Genomic DNA, 20,137 nt, shown 5'->3' with positions numbered 1-20,137 from the left:
TAGTGGGCCTGGAACTCAGCATGGGCACTGTTCCTTAGCCTTTTTTTGTTCAAAGCTGGTATTCTACCACTTGAGCCATAGCACTACTTCCAGCTTTTGGGTGGTTAATCAGAGATACAAGTATCATGAACTTTCCTTCCTAGGCTGGTGTGGAACCACAATCCTCCTCAGATCTTGGCCTCCTGAGTAGCGAGGATTACACCTTATTTACCTATATTCCTATTTATACTACTAATAGTTCCATTCCTGGAATGCCTCTGGGTTTTAAAGCTCAGCTTGCATGGTTTATAATAAATTCCAAGTTTGCAAGATTAACACTGATTAAAAAGCGTATCAGGTAATTCTTAACAAACTCGAATCAAATTTTACATACTTTCCAGGATCCAGGAAAACTCCAATTTTCCCCATCTGTACTCTTGTTCTTAAGGGAATCTGGATAGTATCTTAGCTACCTTAGGCTTAGTGATTGTTACTTTACTTCCAGAAATATGGACAAGTGAGCAAAACTGCACAGAAAATTCAGGACATTCTAATCATTCTTGTGACTGCCATGGTTGGCACCTGAATGGCTGATTCCACTTAGGAAAGTTTCCAGTATCACTTAATCAGTCAAGGAAGGATATATGGAGCATCTGTTAGAAGCCCAGACTGGAGCAGCCTAATATGCACAGGTCCATCTAGGACTTGGACAGTGAAAATGCCCGTTGAGCTACATTAGTACAGATGACCAGGGACAAGTGGGTAGATCCGGACTCCTTCCCAGCACGCTCAAGTCTCTAAACTGGTCATTTCAAGAAATGAAATCAATCTATTAGCATGTACCTAAAGGTTTGAAAATTTTGGTTTTATGAACACTAGTGCTGGTTACTTCATCTCACAATTTTTTTCAATATGCAGACTAACAAAAGGAAGTTTTTGTGGAAATGCTGATTAACCAAGTAATTCTCTATTCTTCCTTCTTTGTTTAAAATCTTTTTCACAAAGGTGATGAACAGGGGGTTACAGTTCCTTAAGGTAATGAACACATTTGTTTTAAACACAGTTACCCCATCCCTCATTTTCTCCTGCTTACCCCTCCCTACCCGCTTCCTCTCCTAAGGTGTAAAGTTCATCTACAACATATTGTCAAATGTCTGTTCTTCCTTCTTAAAAGACACTTTTTGGTTTGGTTTGGTTTCAGCAGTGCTATTATAATGTACATTTTAGAAGAAATCTCACTAGGTGTCACGATACTTAAAATTGAACAGAATATATACACTTTTGTTTTTTTTTAAAAAGACATTTTGCATGATTAAAATGATTTGCAGTAGCAATTTCTGCATGACCAAAGTCTAAGATATATGTCTAACAGAGAGCACTCATAAAAGCGTCAAAGAAAATTCAATTATAAAGTAAGGTTTTATGTAAGTCAAAAAATGTTAACGAGGGGCTCTGTCACAACAGCTACACTGGTGAGGAATCACTTTGTCCAACTTCTTATTTCCTGCCTTCCTCTTCCATATTTCTGTGGGTAAGGAACAAGGAGCACTTTAAGTATCCAGGAGAAGGATTCTAATCTGGCTACATGATGCCTACTCTCCTTCTAGTTTTTCTTCAGATGTGTATTAATTTTTTCTTTTCAAATACCATTTGTTTGGAGAAAGAAGCAAAAAAGAATTGAATACCTTTATGTGATCTGGACACAGCTAAGCTGACTGCAATTTACAATCAGTATGTGACAACAAGAGACCTCTTTTTTTCTTTGATACAAAGTATAAAAGGTCATTGTGCGTATCAACACGAATGAGAACTCCAAAGAGTGTCAGCTTACTCAGCTCCCAGACTCAAGCTAAATACCGTAATCACGCCAGGCATTCCTTACCACTCAGTCCCTGTCTCCAGTCCGGAAGCCAGTCTGCCAGAACCAGAGGGCTGGAAAGGCAGCCCTGCTTTATCACATAACTGATCCCAAGAGGCCAAGTGAAAGAAAAAAATTACATGTATTCTCTATTAAGGGGGAAATATTGCTAATTTTACAAAGTTCTTTTTTCCCCAAGGTAATAAGGAACAGATATTTTGAAACAGTAATTTAAAAAACAATAGCATAAACTTTATTCACAGTACACATAAGCCTGCTCACTAAATTCAGCATATATAAACTTTTCCTTTTTTATTTATATAGACAATTTCTTAAGAATTATAAACTCGGGCTTTTTATTGTAATTAGCTAATAAACATTTTCAAATTCAACTGAAAATGTCTCATTAAAAATGTTAAAGTTCATGATTGTTATCAAAGAGGAAAAATTAGTTTCTCTGGGAGAAGTGAAGTCTTAAGACTTTCATCTAAAGAGCAGTAACTAAAAATCAGGCAGAAACTAGCCCATACTTTTAAAGTATATATCTTGAAAGTCACTCATAAACTAATGAATTTTCTAATTTCTTCTGAAAACATGCCACTGTACATGTAAAATGTATGTATGTCTTTATTGGATTCCTATAAATTTCGTAAGAAATAGCGAATCTAGTGAATGAATAACTGTTGAAGATTAATGATGTAATGCTTGGAAGCATGAACTGAAACTACCCACCTTATTCTTTTTGCCAATTAGGAACTGGAGTTGAAGTCTGCTTCAAGATGAAAGAGCTGCAAAGTTTACATGCCTTCCAGAAAATGAACCCTATCCCTACGCGTTTGGATTACGTTTCAGTTTTTAACTAACCTTCCATCCTATGGTATTTAAACAAACGTCACATCATTTAGGAAATTTGGGTTCTTCCATCTGAGCAATTTATCTTTTCATCCTAACATTTCATATTAATTTTTCTTCCCCAAACAAAAACCCTGAAGGTTTTGAAATTCATCCTAAGAATAACTATAAGCTGTCATTTATGGAATGCAGTTCAATCCCCCAAATCTCCATCATCCTAGAAATAGCATAAATATCTTGATGTGTATATACATAGCAAGGGTATGTTCAAAGGTTGCATACATCTGGCTCTCCAAACATTACATATAATTTTAATTTCTCAGTTTCTTCTCAAGACTTAACTTGAATGCCAAATTTTCTTTTCATGATAATGAGCACAAAAACATAGTATTACTTTGCAGTTCCAAGCCTCTACACACACACACACACACACACACACACACACACACACACACACACACAATTACTACTTATCTGTAATACTGCACTAACATATACCATATACTATAGTTTTGCAACAAAGTGCTATATAATTTTAGGTGCTATGACAAGCCCTAGGAAAATAAACTTGTATATGTAACAATGAATGATTATGTAATATTACCTTTAAATTTATTTTTAGTTGCATGATTCATTACTAAATACTTATTACATTTTACGAAGCTTAACTTCTTCAGAATACCATAGTAAGACTTATTAATCTTAGTGCCTCAGAATTGGGAATTTTCCGGAGTTTACAATAAGCTGGTTTTATACTGACCATTTTCAAGGATAAAGTAGATAACCCAGGATGCTAACTAAACCATCAATCTACCCCTCCAACCTGTTTAGTGTCCAAGGAAGCTCTCTGTTGAGCTCAGACACTCAACCATCATTTCCATACAGCTTTGATCAATGCCTATTGCAAATATGGGTCCTTTTGTACCTAAATCAAACATATTAGCAATACTTGCTTTTTAAAATCCAAGTTTAAGTCTATCTGCAAGAAATTATCTCTAGAAAGTTTCACTTGGCCCATGATTAGAGGAGAGGCATCATCTCTATAGATGTAAACAAGAAAACAGGTTTCATGTTGTGTAGGGAACTGGACAATCATGGGGGGGAGAGAGGGCGGAAACCTTTAGAGAGGGACAATACTGAAACAAAATAAAAGAGCCAGGAGAAATGAAGTGTTAGGGTAAAAACCTTGACCATACCCTACCTAAATAGCTTCAGACTATGTGTTCTGGAATATAGGACATTTTCTCACTGCTTCGGGAAATTTGTGCCAGGTTTTTGTATGTTTTATAACCAGAAACATCCTGATTCCCCTCCACACCTTTTTTCTTAACAGAAGTAGTACTCTCAACACGGACTCTAATGTGCACTAAGTACACTATTAGAATTTTCCATCAGTCACTTAAACCATCCTAAAGCTACTGCTTTTAGTAGCAGTAGTTAGTCTTCACTCTAAAGATTTTGGAAAAACAAAGTAAAACTGAAACAGGGAAACATTTGTGTTATTAGTTGTGCCACCAATCTTACCATTAAACTTCCAATAAAATCAAAGAAGAATAACAGTATTTCATTAGAATTTTCACTGACTAGAAGAATGGCATGGGTTTTTTACAATAAATATTGCTTCGAAGTTCTCATTTCTCTTATATTTTGTTACCTCTTTCGCACTGGGGCCCCGTGAATCCATAAACACAAGCACAGCGGTTTGGTCCAATGCAACGCCCACCATTCTGACATCCATTTTCACAGACAGCTGCACACAAAACCAGAAAGCAGCAGCTCATTAGACAGAAAGTTGGCAAGCAATGATGCTGCTGTAGAAAATCTGACATTAAACAACATCTCTAAATAATTAAAGTTACAATTCACATTGGCATTTAAGTAAATGCATTCGTTGTACATAAGCTCAATGCCTAAATCACATTGCTAAGTAAGCAGGTGGCATATCTGGGCCTCATACTTGCTTTGCTTGCTTGCTCTGCTGGTACTCTACTACCTGAGCCAAGCTTCTAGCCTGGTTTTTGCTAGTTATTTTGGAAAGGACTTTTTTGACCAAGATCAGCTTTGAAGTTCAGTTCTCCAAACTGTAGCCTTCTGAGTAGCTAGGATTAACAAATGGGGACCATCAGTGCCCAGTAGTTTTCTAAATTCATAATTCCTTTTCTTTTTTTTTTTTTTTGTCGGTCGTGGGGCTTGAACTCTGAGCCTAGGCACTGTCCCTCAGCTCTTAAACTCAAGGCGAGGACTCTACCACTTGGGCCACAGCGCCACTTCTGTTTTTCTGGTGGTTTATTGGAGATAGGAGTTTAACGGACTTTCCTGCTGGTCTGGCTTTGAACTACAATCCTCAGTAGATCCTGAGTAGCTAGGATTACAGGCATGAGCCACCAACTCCTGGCCAATTCCATTTTTTAACTACAGAATATCTGTATGGAAAAGGAGACTTACTTTCCTACTCCAACCATTACACTAACGAGCAACAGCAAAATAAAGTGAAGCAAGAAACAGACAAGGAAACAGAAATAATCACCAAAAGAAAGTGAGTTTCTTTCTCTTGAATGTGTTATGACTGGAAATATTTTATAAAGTAACATTCTGGTAAATAAACGTAACACAAATAATAATTTCAAGTAAATTGAAAAGAAACTTGAATGTGCCTGAATTTTCACCAAGGACAGAAAGCTGGCCAACAGGGAGGCGGCAAATGCTTCCCCCTAGAATGGGAATGAAGGACAGCCCTGGGCAGGACAGACTGGAGCTGCCACCACAGCGCAGTGGGACAAGGGGGAAGCCAACACTTTGACATCAGTCAGCCAGTGCAACAGAGCCTTGGCCAGGCACTGGAGCAGCTCTGTTTAAATAACACTTCTCACCGGCGTTGGTGGCTCATGCCTATAATCCTAGCTACTCAAGAGGCTGAGATCTAAGGATCGCAGTTCAAAGCCAGCCCACAGGAAACTCTGTGAGACTCTTATCTCCAATAAACCACTCAGAAAACCATAAGTGGCGCTGTGGCTCAAGTGGTAGAACAGTAGCCTTGAGCTGAAGAGCTGAGGAACAGCGCCCAGGCCAACCAAAAAAAAAAAAGCAATGAGAAAGGAAAACTTTTGATCTTTACGTTTCTTTTTTTGTCTTTTTTTTTTTTTTGGTTATTTTTCATACTTTTGCCTACTTCTTATTTATTTACTTATGGCTTGAACTCGGGGTCAGGGATCTGTCCCTTAGCTTTTTCTCTCGAGGCTGATGCTCTATGAGCTGAGCCACAGCCCCATTTCTGACTTTTTGCTGGTTAAATGGAGATACAGACTCTCAGACTTTCCTACACAGGCTTGTTTAAAGCGGTGATCCTCAGATCCTCAAATTTCGACCTACTAAGTAGCTAAGATTACAGACGTAAGCCACTGGTACCCAGCTCCAATATTCTTTTGTTAATCTCACACCTGGTCTATCAGTATATACTATCTTTGTAGACTCCACTTCCAAAGAACAAGCTAGATTACTCACTACATCTTCACTGACTGCTGCTGCAGTACCGCTCAGTGGCGCCACTCTAGTAGCTCCTGATGGGCCCTTGTACTTCTCCCTTTCCCTCCCATTCCATTCACAGCACAGCCACCAGACTGACTTTTCAAAAAATTGTATTCAGAGGTCCTATCACATGACTACTCAAAATGACATCTTACCACAGGTCGACTATATCCAGGTTTCTTTGTTGTCTTGTAAAACCCCCACACCTTTCTCATGAGCTCCTTTCCTACCATTTTGATTTCCTTGTCCCTACCTTTTTCTAGCCACAGGGCTTTTCCTGTCTCCAAAGAACATGAGTCTATTCCCTAGCCAGTCTCTTTGAAATCTGCTTTTTCTTTTGTGTAGAACACTTTTCCCGTACAACTAAAACCACAGATCTGGGTTCAGGTGTTGCCTCCTCAGAGGCCTCTAATATAAAAAGGAAGAGGACTGCTTGTCTTAACCTGCACTGCTCCCTCCTGATCTGGCATAACTGTGCTCTTACCCTACTTTCTCAATGAATAAATTTGCGTTAGGTGCTCTTCATGTCCTTATCTTTGTCAGCCATCTTCCAAACCTGGTTTATCTCATTTATTCCTGAATAGGAAAGGGCATACACTAGGCATTCAACATTGCTGATGAAATTAAAGAATGTCCACAGAAGAGTCTGCCTTTATTTCTGAGTAAGGACCTAAGCAGCGTTGATACTTTTATAATCCTTATTTTAGTAAATGTCATACTTTCAGGGCTTTTCTGGATTTACAGGTAGAAAACTGTCTCTTCTTTCACTTAACACTAACACCCTCTCTAAGACAACCCAGAAGGAAATGTCGTCAAATTCCCTAAATTGCTGGGTACTAGTTACAATTCCTCCACCTTTTAATTTGCTGAATAGATGAAATTTATAAGCTACATATTTTGCATTGCCCTGACATAAAAATTAGACAAGGGTCCCCCCTCCCCTGAAGCAGAGATGCTTGCCGATTTCCTGACTGGCCCAGCGCCTTTCTCATGCCTTGCCTAGAATAGGCAGCATCAGTAAGGCTTGACACAGGTCCAGAGGTCATCAAAGCACTCACTGAAGGGGAAAGCACTTTCCATCCACTGGCTTCCTGTTTCTGTACGAGACGCAGATAAGGGGCATGCCTATCAGAGCGTGTTCCTAGCAACCCCTTCAGGAATATACACACTTGTGTGCACAAGTGCTCCAGATTGGTATAACCACTGAATGCTGGCCAAAAATAGCTGGCTCTAAGAGAGATTTGAGAACTACTCACAAAGATCAGTTTAGGCCACGCTCTTCCCCTTGAGATTCTTCTGGGGCTAATTTTGCAATGCCATTATACCTAGCCACCAGCAGCCCTTAGACCTGTCACCCTAGCTACTCAGGAAGCTAAGGTAAGAGGATTGAAGTTCCGAGCCACACTGAGCATAAAATCTATAAAACTATATTGCCAAAATAACCAGCAAAAAGTCAGGCTAGAGTAGAGGCATGCTGTTAGTGAAGTGTTAAGAGAACAGCTGTGAGTAAGCAAGCTGATGGAGAACATTAGCATTCAATTCAAACCCTAGAGTCAGGGAGGAAAAAAACGGGAGAGGGAGAGGGAGAAAGAGAGAGAGAGACAGAGACAGAGACAGAGACAGAGACAGAGAGACAAAGACAGAGACAGGAAGCATTTTCCAGCAAACCTTACAGTTTTTCAGGAAAGTATACATGCTTTGTCACAACAGATAAAACCAGGAAGTTTTTGCAATATGTGTCAAACTTGTTAAAAAAAAAACACTAATAGTATTCAGCCACATCAATGTTCTAAAATACACAAAGCCTTCAGGAGGAAGTAACAATGCTCGATAGGAAATGTACTCATTACCTTACTCATGTAACTGTAACCCCTCTGTACAGTATTTTGACAATAAAAACATATATATAATAAATAGCTTAGTTATAAATTATGGCTTACTATGTAAGATCGTTTCTTCACATGAAGACCTTAAATTATGAATAAATGTAGAATACCCACTAAGTCAAATTATTCACGACAAAGTCAATCTGCAGTTCCTTACGTTGTCCACAGTAAGTTCCAATGTATCCCTTCTGACACTGGCAGTGGTCCTCAGCACACGTTCCACCATTTAGGCATCTCACGCTGCACTGCTGGACTAGAAAGAATCGCACCGAAAATATATAAACACAATCACCAAAATGATAGTATGTGTAAGATTACAGAACACACACTGCATGTGCAACCAAATGACAAGTATGTTCTAGGGAAATAAATCTGATCCAAAACGCACACGGGCAGGCACATCTGTAATAACATATTATTCAGTATACACTTAAAATATACTATACTCTTGGTCATAAAAGAAATCACTAGAAGGTGATGAGTAGCATAGCTGCTAGCATGGAGGAGGTCCTTGTATCCATTCAGAATGCATGAAGAATTTGGGGTCAGTCCGTATGGAGCCTGCATTCCAGCACGGAGACAGACAAAACCCAAGTTAAAAATACTGCAAAGTAATTACAGATTGTGATAAACTGTCTGAGGCAAACTGGTACGGAAGAGAATAGCCTAGAGTAGAATAGGAAGTCAGACACAAGATCCAAACGAGACCACTCTGCTGAGACATCCACATGTCACCCTTCCAAACTGAAGGGTGAGAATCAGCCAAGCATGGGAAGAAGAGGGAGGAACTTCACAAGGAAGAGAACCAAAAACATCGCGAGATCTTAAGATGGTAAAGGGTCTCCTCTGAAGAACTGAAGATGTGTGTGGATAAGACAAAGGAGATCACTGGAAGTCAGGCAGAGACCAGCCAGACATCGGGCCTACTCAGTCACACAGGGTTTTCACTATATCCCAAATACAAATGGGAGTACGTAGAAGGAATTCCGTAAGAGTAAAGTGATGAGTTATATTTCTAAAATATTACTCTAGCTGCTCTGCAGACAATGGATGTGAAGAGGGACGGGAGAGGGTAGTCTAGAGTAGAGATGAGGAAAAGGTACCAGCAGAAATGGCAAGAAAAAGATGAAGTGGAGATTTTCCTGGTAAGACCTACAGGTCATGTGAGAAAAACTGTGAGGAGAAAGGGAAGAGGCTGTTGCCTAAGCACTTGGAAGATGACATTTTCCTGAGGTAGGAGGAACTGCAGGAGAAGTAGATTGAGGTTAGCAGGGAATCAAGAGTTTCCTTGTAGACAGGCCACTAAGTTCCAAGTACTCACTACACATTTGGGTCGAGATGGACAACAGAAAATCAAACATGTGAATGAAGCTCAGTGAAGGAATGGAGAAAATTATTGTAAGGACACTGGTGGTAGCTGGTACCTCTTTAATGGAGCTCACCAAGGGAAGCTAGATCTCATGGAGATACCAAACCTTACATTGAAAGCTGATGCAGAAACAGGAAAAGTAATAATCCCAAAATGGAGCACTGAAAAGCACAGGCAATAGAGAAGTCAAAGACCCTTTGAAGAAAAAGAGGTAACAAGTATTCCAAGAGATAATAATAAATGGTGCTAAAAGAACCTTTAGCAAAATCAAGCAGGCTGAGGATCAGAAGGGTGAAACAAGTTTCTAATTGGAAAAAAAAAAAAACCTAAGTATTATCAAGGGCCCAATAAATGTACAGATCCCCTTCTAAAGTATAACACTATAAAGTAAGAATAGCTCAGTAAGTGACAATTGCCCTGGTAGGGCAATTAAGAAAGTTGAGTTTTAAATTTTCTCCAATATTGCATGTTTGTCCAAGGACAGGTATGAGAGAAAAACAGATAACCACGCTATGAGAAAGAGTAGCTATCATGCAGGAAATCAGACAAGAGAAATCCATGGGGGACATGGGGGACATGAATTGATTAGGGTGGTCAAGAAAGTCTAGAGACATTTGAGCGATAGGTTTCAAAATGCTGGATGCAGTGGCTCATGCCAATGCTAATAGTTATTTGGAAGGCAAAGATCAAAGACCTGGCTCAAGACCAGGCAAAAACTGTGTGAGAACCTATCTCAGCCAGTCAAGCTGAGTCTGATGGTGTAAGCCCACTATCCTAGCTATAACAGGAAATGTAAACAGAAAGATGATGGTCCAAGCTCATTTAATGGCGAGACCTTATCTCAAAAGTAGCCAACGCAAAAACACCATGGGTGTGTCTAAGGTAGTAGAGCACCTGCCTAAAAAGCACAAGACCCTAAGTTCAAACTCAAATACCACAAAAAAAGAAGAAAGAAAAAAGCTTGGAAAATGCAGAAGATAGTATCAAAGAAAGAGTTTTCATCAGAAATTTCATCAGAACTGACATTTATCACATGAATTTTGAGTCTTATTTCTAAGTCATATAGCCCCTATATTATCTTTGTTTAAACTCTGTAGAAAGAACTACTAAAATATAACAACTTCACATTCATTTAAGGTAAACATAAACATTTTGTTATTTTTTAATTAAATATATTTTATTGTAAAGATACTGTACAGAGGGGTTACAGTTATTTTAGCATTTAATTATTGACCAATTAAATAAACAATACTTGTTCCTATCTTGTTCTACTATTACTCTAAACATTTGCCTAAAAGATTAATAAGTTTGGGAAGGTTGCAAATGACCCATGCCTCTAATTTTAACCTACTCAGGAGGCTGCAATTCCGGAGGATCCCACAGTTCAAGGTTAGCTCTGATAGAAATAGCTCACTAAAGTCCATCTCCAAACAACCAGCAAAAAAGCAAGGCTTAAGCTGTGGTCTCAAGTGGTAGAGCACCAGCCCAGCAAACAATCTGAGTTCAAACCTCAGGTTAATCTTGGACCTTAAAGACCCAGCCATTTCTAAGTGGGTTACAGAAAATAGTCTTAGTCTACTTTTACAATTACCTTCTGAATGGAGTTGCTGGGAGTTAATACAGTTAATACAGAGTTAATTAACTTAGTAAGTATCTAGCCAGTACTCAATACTATGTGTTTCCTTCCCAATCCTCTTCTCTTTCCCCTATAATTTACCCATGAAATAAGAATATGGACTGTTACAGTTAGGCAAAGGCAATAAACATAGCCTAGTATTTGGGTCTACACATTTAGGCATCATCCTACATAGATTCTCATCTATGCCACTTTGAGTGATAACTTATATATGTCTTGTTTTCCTACTGTGTAAAATGGGGGTCACAATAAAATTTTATAATATTGATGTGAAGATTGAACAAAGTGATATAGTTCAACACCCAGAACTACACAACACATAGCAAAAACCCAGTATGTTCTGAATAGTTACTGTTCAAGAAAGAAAGCTTCACTGACGCTTGGTTCTTCTACTACATAAATACATAGCTCCTGGACCAGAATCAAAGCATTTTCCCACTGAAAACTATTACGGATTGGAGGTAACAACCAAGCAACTGAAGGTCCTTACTTCAAATGTTTAGACTTAGTTTATAAGGAAAACAATCACCAATTTATATTTTCTATGTAGAGGACAATCATCTAGCACTTTCTGAAAAGCTTTAGAAAGACATAAGAAACAAAGGTACATGTAAGACACATACTTGATTTTGCTCCACAGGTGGGTGAGATTTGGCCACTGGAACAAGTACACATGTTAGGGCGGGAACAAAATCCATCTCCACAACTATTTCTACAGATTGCTGTCAAAAGCACAAGAAAGTAGATGAGTAACAACAGAACAGACTACAATTTACAAAGTTAGAATGCTATGTTTTACAAACACGAGGCTGAAAGACTAAGATGAAATATACAACACCAAATGACCATTTTAAAAAGAAGCAACTTTAGATTCATAATGAAATGACCCATTCAAGACATTAGGCTACCCTGCATAAGTACCTGTATGATAACGTACAAACTGATGAAGACATTTCCATGATACTAACTCTCTAACACGCTTGTCAATCCAAACTGCTGTCTTCATTTAAGCCTAAGAGTTCCAAGGGTTTACAGAATTCACCAAGAGGTAGCTGTCCTGAGACTACGGAGCCTCCAGCTTTATTAAGGAGATCGAAAGATTCTGCTTAACTTAAAAAACACATCTCACTATGCAAAAGACTCCACAGGAAACAGAATGTGAGATTGGCTGAGCCTGACTTCAGGCCCTAATGAGTTGGTGAAACCTCAGGAGTTCAAGGCACATTCCTGCCCAGCTGCTACCTGACCTGCCCCATCATTAATCTCTGTTACCGTTAATAATTCCCTCTCTTTCCTCTAGCCTTGGGTCTCCCAGTTTCCCCATAACCAAGCCTAGTCCTGCTGCTCAGGAAGGCTACTGAGTCATTCTAGTCAGGGGATAAGCAAAGCCTCCTGCAGCTGTGACCTCAAAGGAGCACAAGGGTCATGACAGCTGAGAATATTGGGCTCACTGACACAGCACATACCACAGATGCTCAAAACCTGTAGTGGAGTGACTTCAAATGGGCAGTTACTCCAAAATTTAGAGTCAACTCATTGAGGAGCTGTAAGATTTATCACTACATCCCCAACTGAATTTTCTGTCTCGTGTATGTGCTTCAGTGCTCCGTGCCGGAATACAGGAAAACATGAAGAGTAGAGTCAGGGAATGCATAGCAAGGAACAGCCAATATTTACTCCAAATGCATATGTACTTTGTTAGAGAGTGGTTCTCAGTTTTCAAAGACATCTGGAACCCCCAATAAAGTAAGGGACTCATCCTATAGAAGTAAACTAACTTAACAGTTGCTTGTTTTCTCTAAATGGTCTGTTAACATTCATATAATAGGGCCAGCATCTTTTATTAATATTCCTCATATATTAGCATGAACTGGCCAAGTGGCTAATTAGTGGCTAATTGTAATTAGAGAATTACAAGATATAGAGAGATGGAGATAGGGATAATCAACACTGAAGTCTAGCCCAGGCAAAAAGTAAGACTCCATCTCAATCAATATTCCAAGCACGGTGATAAGTACCTGTGATTCCAGGTACTAGGATATGGGCTGAGGCTGACCTTGGGCCAACACGTTTTTTATCCAAAAAGTAAATAAAATAAAGTTCCAGGGGCATAGCTCAAGTTGTAGAACGCCTCCCTTGCAAGCATGAGGCTCTGAATTCAAACCCTAGTACACTAGGCAAGCCAGGCATGGTGGCAAACCTGTAGTCCTAGCTAAACAGGAAGTTCAAGTATTACCATCTGAGGCCAACCTTAAGAACATGCAAGATTTATACAGAAAAATAACTAAAGCAAAAAAGGGCTGAGCTCATGACTCCAGTGACAGGACTCAAGGCTCCAAATCTGAACTTCAATATCACCGAAAAAGAGAAAACAACATGAAGTCTCATGGTTTGAAGATGAAAGGTATTCTGGTAACAATACAATTCCCACCTCAGAATTGACTAATACTTCTGATGACCATTAACTTTCTGATGACAAGTACTTGTTGAAAGACTTCCATTTCACAGACCACTTTTTTCCAATAGGTGGTTCCCATAGGTTTAAGGGATATCCATACTGGTCTTAAAACTCAATGAAAGTTTGAGAGGTTGGAGACTGGGTATCTTCAGAAAGTTAGTGCCCCGTCCTGACTACATATATATACAGTGATTAGGCCCCTTCTCCCTACACCCATCTCAGATGATAATATGCCTCACCGAAATGTTTGCCATCTTTTAATCATTATAACTATGAGACCCAGATTTATTGGAAAGAGAGGGAAAGAGGATCTAGGAACTAAAATTTCAGTGATGCTAGACCAGGTAAAGAATATGATGCATGAATAGGTAAAGAGTATGTGGTATGCATAGGTACAAAGTGGTGTACAGAAGTGGAAATTTGCCACTGACACTGTGAACACAGGAAAAACTCACAGCTTCTCTGGGCTCTATTCTCTCATTGGAAACATAAAACAAAAAGAGTATCCTGGAGTATTTTGGAATCACTTTAAGTTTCAAATGTCATGAATCTAGAACAATCCAATCTCATTTTTACTGCATTTATCACAAAGCTGTTTGTAGCATAATTTTTCAGTAAATATATATCTAAACAAATGTTTCTACTGCTGCTTATTCAGAAAATATTTTAAAAAGTAAAAAGTGAGGTCAATTTTAACCTTTTAGAAACAAACATTTTGGAAGTGTTTCAGCAATCTTTTCAAGCCCCAACTAACAATGACAACAAAACACAGTCAAATCAAAATGAATTAATTTCTAGTAGGCTAAGAAATACAATTTGCTTCTGATATATGGTTCACTGGGAAACTTGGTCAAAGTCAAACATTAAAATTTTAGAATCTGACCATTCTATTTCTAAATAAAATGCTAAAGTACTAATGCATGAAAAATTACTCTCTGGTATTCATATTCTATTTATATTTTACTTATTTTTGGTAAATTGTCATGATATAAATTAAAAAATCAGTATCAAGAAAGCTGAGAATTTTAAATTTATAGGGCTTTAATTTCATTACTTTCCTCGTATGTTATCAAAATCCTTGACTTACCAAATTTATTGCAGTTTGTTAACAGTTAAAAATTAGGTAACATTTGTGCCTTAGAAGTCAAAAGGCATTACAAATTCTCTTTTCTGTGCACTAATTTTATACTCTCAGGTATTTAAATAACTTCTTTAATGTGCTAATGATATTTTGTTGGTATCTTTTGACATAAATGTGTTTCTTGGAGACACAAAGATAATTGCTAATTTCCAGGCTCATACTTTTTACAGATCTCTGACTCAAGAAAATCCCAACATAGCTCATAAGAACCCAAATATTTCAAGTAGTAGAAGTGACAACTGCAATAATCTCTTCTACTCTGAGATTTTCAAAACCAAACTACAAAGGTAGAAGCAAAATATTGCTCAAAAACCAAAAACACTTAAAGCTGACAATCAATGATCCATGCATAGATTTCTACTGCAAATATTCTGGAAGGTTCTGCTCTCTGGAATTCCCATTCCACACTGATCCAATAAAATCTGACTTTACAGATTTTCAACACGTACCATAAACCAATCCCTTCTCCTCGGCTGTTCTCCAACTCAATAATGGCAGTCACATTCATTACTTTTAGTGAGTCAGACTTTCCGCAGTGCCTAAGTCACTCCTGGCTAGCATGGCAGGTGTGCGGTGAGTGACGTTAGCTGTCTCAGGATTCTAGGAAACCATTTAAGTGTAAGGCAGCCAAGGTAATGCCCTACTGGCCTCAAAGAGTAAATGCACCTTCCCGAAATGTCTCATGTTGGAGAGAAAAGAAAGCAATTACCTTTCTTTCTTTTTAATTAAAGCAAAGGCTTATAAATGGAGAGCTTATTTAAACTATCCATGCATCACTTTAAAGAACATGGTTATTTTCAATTTTGCCTCATAACTAAATACTGGTGGGAGGGGAGGGTTGAAAAATTAAAAAGAACCTAGTCTTTATAATGCTGGAGATTTCTTTCCTTTAAAAAAAAATTGCCCAGAAATAGCATTAAAGGTTTATCTCAAACCCACAAAACCAATAAATATAGAGTTGGAAATGCCACTACATCCAGATTATGCCTTGGCTTTAGTGTGGCTTGCTCTTTTTTTTTTTTTTCTGTTCACAGTTGTATAATTATCTTCTGCCTGGAGAATACCAAGGTCAACCTGAAGTCAAGACTGGCTCTAAATGAATGTGTGTATGATACCTGACTGTCCTCCAGACCAGACAAATGCAAGCATGCCACCTGAATGCATCAGACAAGGCCCCTCGCACTTCAATATGGCGAACTCGCAGGCAGAGCAATGAGACACTACAGAATCCTGGATCAGGAGAGGCCGGGAGCTGAATGAGCTCTCTAATTAGAACTTGGGAGATTTTCATCTATACGTGAGAAACTGAGTAACAGAAATGTTTAAGGTCAGATATAGAGACTATTTCAAGATCTAAGGTTCACACTTGGAATCCATACAACTTTGGGATCTATAAAATCTAAACTTAAATGTTCTCTCCCAAACTCCCCCTAAAAAAAAAAAAGAAAGAAAGAAAGAAATGTCAAGCCTCTTGGATGAAAAGTTTTGTTAATTTGGATCAATTCAAAGTCTACGAGAGTGTTTCACATCTTTGTTATGTGGCTGTTGAGATGAAACCGGAGATCATACGCTGGTTTTGTACAAAGGCCTTTGAAAGCTCAACCTTCACAAGGTGACCTCAGACAGACCAAATCCATATATACTGTAATATTATGGTTTATCTGAACTTTTGAAAGAAAAAAGTGGTTGGGAATTATCTAGAAAATTACCTCTAACATAATCTCCTTTCAGTTTGCATTAATTGACAAAGGATTAAATTCCCAAGTGTCTTTAAGGCCCTTCTCATTACTGCCCTCCAGTGAAGTCTTGCTGTGAACTGATGCAAGCCACCTCCTCCTTCCCAGCATTGAATCCTAGCTGTGTGAGGACCACCAACCACTGTAAGGCGGCCAGTGGGTTGTAAATGCAATTGTCTCCAAAGGAGTAAATGCAAGGTGGGCTCTGATACAGGGACCTCCAGACACTCACGGACAATGCACTGGTTTCCTCCGGGGAGCGTCTTCCATCCAGGGCAGCAGTAAGAGTGGAACCTGGAGCCGCACACGTTGGGCCTGCGAGGGACAAACAGCGACACACAGGGGGTGGCTTCAACCGCACAGCAATGTCTCTCTCGGGCGGGCAAGCAAAGCCCTTGGCAAACAGATGGCAGGCCAACCACTCAAAGCTACACTTCAAAACCTTGGGGTTTGGGAAGCAGATGTGGAGGTGGATGGGACCAGCCGCTGGAACTGCGGGAGGGTTGGAAACCATAGTCCCTGACCATCCATCCCGTTTCTGAGGGGAGTGGAGACGTGTAATGGACTATATCCTCTCCTCGGGGTGCCGAGAACAAAGGGAAGGAACGTGGGGCTTCGGAAACCCTCGTCGGGTCCGCTCGCGCTGGATCCACCCTCACTCCGTTCCCCAAGTGTCAGGTCGGCAGGCGGAGCGCGCGGCCCGAGGACGGGGACCGCGCTGCACACCGCTGCACGCCCTGCACACGTCCTCAAACAAAAGGCCGAGCGGCGCCCCGGGGGAGGGGGGCGGGCGGACCCAGGCCCGCTTTCGGCCTGACACGCGTGATCCTTCCCCGCACCAGGGCCTCGCGCGCAGAGCGCGCAGGACCCCCAGCCCCCGCTCCCCGGAGTCAACCCTCCCCATGCCCCCCCCCCGGGAAGGGACGGGGACGGGGTGGGACGGGGACGGGGGGGGGGGGGGGGGAGGCTCCGGACCGGGGTTCCCCGCACGCCGGCCGCGCGCCCAGCCTACCCGCGCAGCACGTCCTGCTGTCCTCTCCTGCGGACGCGGCCGGCGGCCACGGCGCCCTCCTCGCGGAGCCCCGGGGCCCCGAACGCGCCCTCGGAGCTGGCGGCCGCCGGGCGGGCCGGCTGCAGGCGGAGCGGCTGCGGTGGCGAGGGCTGCGGCGGCGGGCCGGCGGCACCCGGGGCCCAGAGCGCCACGCAGCCCAGCCACAGGAGGTAGGGCCGGAGGCACGGCCGCCACCGGCTCCCCATCGCCGGGCCGAGCGCGCGGACGCGGCCCGCGGAGGGGCGACCGGGGACCCGCGGCGCGGCCGGGGAAACAAGAAGAAAGTCAGGGAGCGCAGCGCCGTCCGTCCGCTCCGGCGGCTCCCAGAGCCCGGGACGGGGCGGCGGGGCGCGGGCTCCTAGCGCGGCGGGCGCCGAGACGCGGCGGCCAGGCAGCCAGCGGCCCCGCGCGGTCCACGTTGCGTCCCGGCCGCGGCCCGAGCGCCTGCAGGGCCGCCGACGGGCGGGGCGGGAATTACAAAAGTAACCCGAGCGCCGGGCGTCACGTTACACCGCGCGGACCTCCGCACAGGAAAAGGAAAAGGCCCGCGCGCGCCCGGAGCCTCGGACGGGGCGGGCAGCCCACAAAAGTCACCCTCACGACCCGAGAGACGCCCGCGGGGCCGGGGGAGGCGGCTGCGGGGCGGGCGGGGGCGCGGGGCCGGGCGGCGGCGGCGGCGGCGAGGGCAGCGCGCGGCGAGGGCGGCGCGGGCGGCGCGGCGCGGGGTTTTGAGCCCGGCGGGGCGCGGGCGCGGGGCGGGCCGCGGCTGTCAGCGGGGGCCGGGCGCGGCCGTCCACACGTGGAGCGCAGCCGGGACGACGGGGCCGGCGCGCGGAGGGGCGGGGCCGGAGTCGGGGCGACGCGGGGACCGCGAGAGGGCGGGGGGCGGAGAGGCGGCAGGAAGGGGGGCGGAGCGGAGGGGGGGGACGGGGCCGAGGGGGGCGAGCCCGCGAGGAAAGCCCGGGCCGGACGAGGGACCTGGGAAGAGGGGCTGGCGAGCCGGGGTGCGAGAGGAAATGAGCGGGGGATGGGGAGGGAGGGGAGCCGGGGGCCGAGGCGCGGGGCGGCGAGGGCCGAGCCGGGGGGCCGAGGCGCGGGCAGGCTGGGGGCGCGGGCCGGGGAGCCGAGGCTGGCGGGGGCCGGGCCGGGGGTGGGCGGGGCGGGCAGGCTGGGGGCGCGGGCCCGGCCGCGGGGGGCGAGGCGCGGGGCGGCCGGGGCCGCGCCGGGGGCGAGCGCGGCGCGGCTGGGCTCCGGGTCCTCCCCGTCCCCCGGTTGGCCGCGGCTCGGTGTGGACGGCCTGCACGGAGCCCGCGGACGCTGGGGCGGCCCGGCCGGGGGGCAGCGGCCCCTCCCCTGCCCCTGTGCGCTCGCGGCTCCCGCGGGCCCGGGTCGGGTCTCGCAGCGCCCCCGGCTCCGCAGCCGACGTTCCCCGCGGGAGAGCGCCCGCTGGGTTGCGGGAGAGCCGGTCCTTCTCCGGGGACCCGGACCCGAGGCGGGGAGCCCGAGTCCGGCCCGGAGCCGGGGGCCGCGCCTTCCCAGCGCCCCGCAGCCTGCGCGACCCGCGCTGGGGCTGAGCGTCTGCGGAGCGCCGCCGCCGGCCACCGGGAGCCCGGGTCCTGGATGGGACCCTCGGCGGGACTCCGGCCAAGCCTCCCTCCGGGGCAGGATTCGAGCCCCTGCGCGTCGGTGGCTCCGGGGATAGGGTCGCGGGGCGGGGCCGGGCAATGGGCAAGTCCTGGCGGGTGATTAAACCCGGGCAACCTGAGGGCGTCTCTGCGCCTGCCTTCCCCGGAGTCTTCTCCTGGGGTCTCTGCGAAGCCCTGGTCGTGGGTCACTCGGGGGCATGTCATAACTGAAAAGGGTGGAACACCTCTGCAAACCAGGACAAAGAAAAGAAATCCACCCGAACTTAGAAATGGTATACAGCAGTGGATAGATGACATAAGCCCAAAGAACCATCTGTGCGTGTGTAAGTATGCACATATATATTTCTATCCTAGATTGTCCAGATGTGCTATTTGACGGCCAGAGTTCCCAGAGAATTGGCACCGATCCCCTTCTTTATTTCCCCAAAGCAGGCAACGCTGGCAAACCCAAACTCTTCCGAGGGTAGCACCCTTCTTACACTATTTTCACGGAACCTAAGGAAACCTAGGAGTCACGTCACTGCCAATGTGTCACCATTAGAGCAACTGAAGTATTTCTCATGGACTTTGCTTCAAGGAAATGAAATCATTTCTAACTATAAGATCTCAAGTAACTTATCTCCTGGGTTCAAGCATTTTAATCATACCTTTAAAACATACCATGTGTGATATTTCACTTAATACTTAAAAATCACTCTATGATTCATTCCCGCCCAGCTTTTAAACTCAAGTGCCCTAAAACTTCATATCCCTTTACTCCATGATACCATCGTTAAGAATCTGTACTAAAAGACATGGGGAAAATGGAATGATGGACTTATTACACTGTTGATTGTAGTGCTATTTGTAGCAGTGAAAGACTGGAGGCACAAATGTCCAATTAATGATGTATTTGTTGAATATGGACTAGTCCAATCTGGAATACTACGCAATCATAAAAATAAATGAGATGGTATCTACATTCCTAAGGAATGGTCTCTTAGCATACTGCTTTAAAAAA

The 20,137-nt window shown here is 43.8% G+C and overlaps 1 protein-coding gene across 1 annotated transcript in view; it reads right to left on the bottom strand.

Annotated features, from left to right (window-relative positions):
- The window catches only part of Fbn2 (fibrillin 2), a 199,485-nt gene extending 181,788 nt beyond the window's left edge, over positions 1 to 17,697 (bottom strand). Inside the window, exons 1-5 of the mRNA XM_042674436.1 lie at positions 17,453 to 17,697; positions 16,673 to 16,755; positions 11,729 to 11,827; positions 8,258 to 8,353; positions 4,344 to 4,439 (exon numbers count right to left, since the gene is read on the bottom strand). Of these exons, the coding sequence (XP_042530370.1) occupies positions 4,344 to 4,439; positions 8,258 to 8,353; positions 11,729 to 11,827; positions 16,673 to 16,755; positions 17,453 to 17,697 (619 nt within the window). The remainder of the gene's footprint in view (positions 1 to 4,343; positions 4,440 to 8,257; positions 8,354 to 11,728; positions 11,828 to 16,672; positions 16,756 to 17,452) is intronic.
- Positions 17,698 to 20,137: the final 2,440 nt, after the last annotated feature.

The sequence above is a fragment of the Dipodomys spectabilis genome, unplaced genomic scaffold (assembly GCF_019054845.1).
Source record: "Dipodomys spectabilis isolate Male_0828 unplaced genomic scaffold, ASM1905484v1 ptg000019l, whole genome shotgun sequence".
NCBI classification, from domain to species: Eukaryota; Metazoa; Chordata; class Mammalia; order Rodentia; family Heteromyidae; genus Dipodomys; species Dipodomys spectabilis.
The sequence above is the reverse complement of the archived record's forward strand: the minus strand, read 5'-3'. Positions and strand labels throughout refer to the sequence as shown.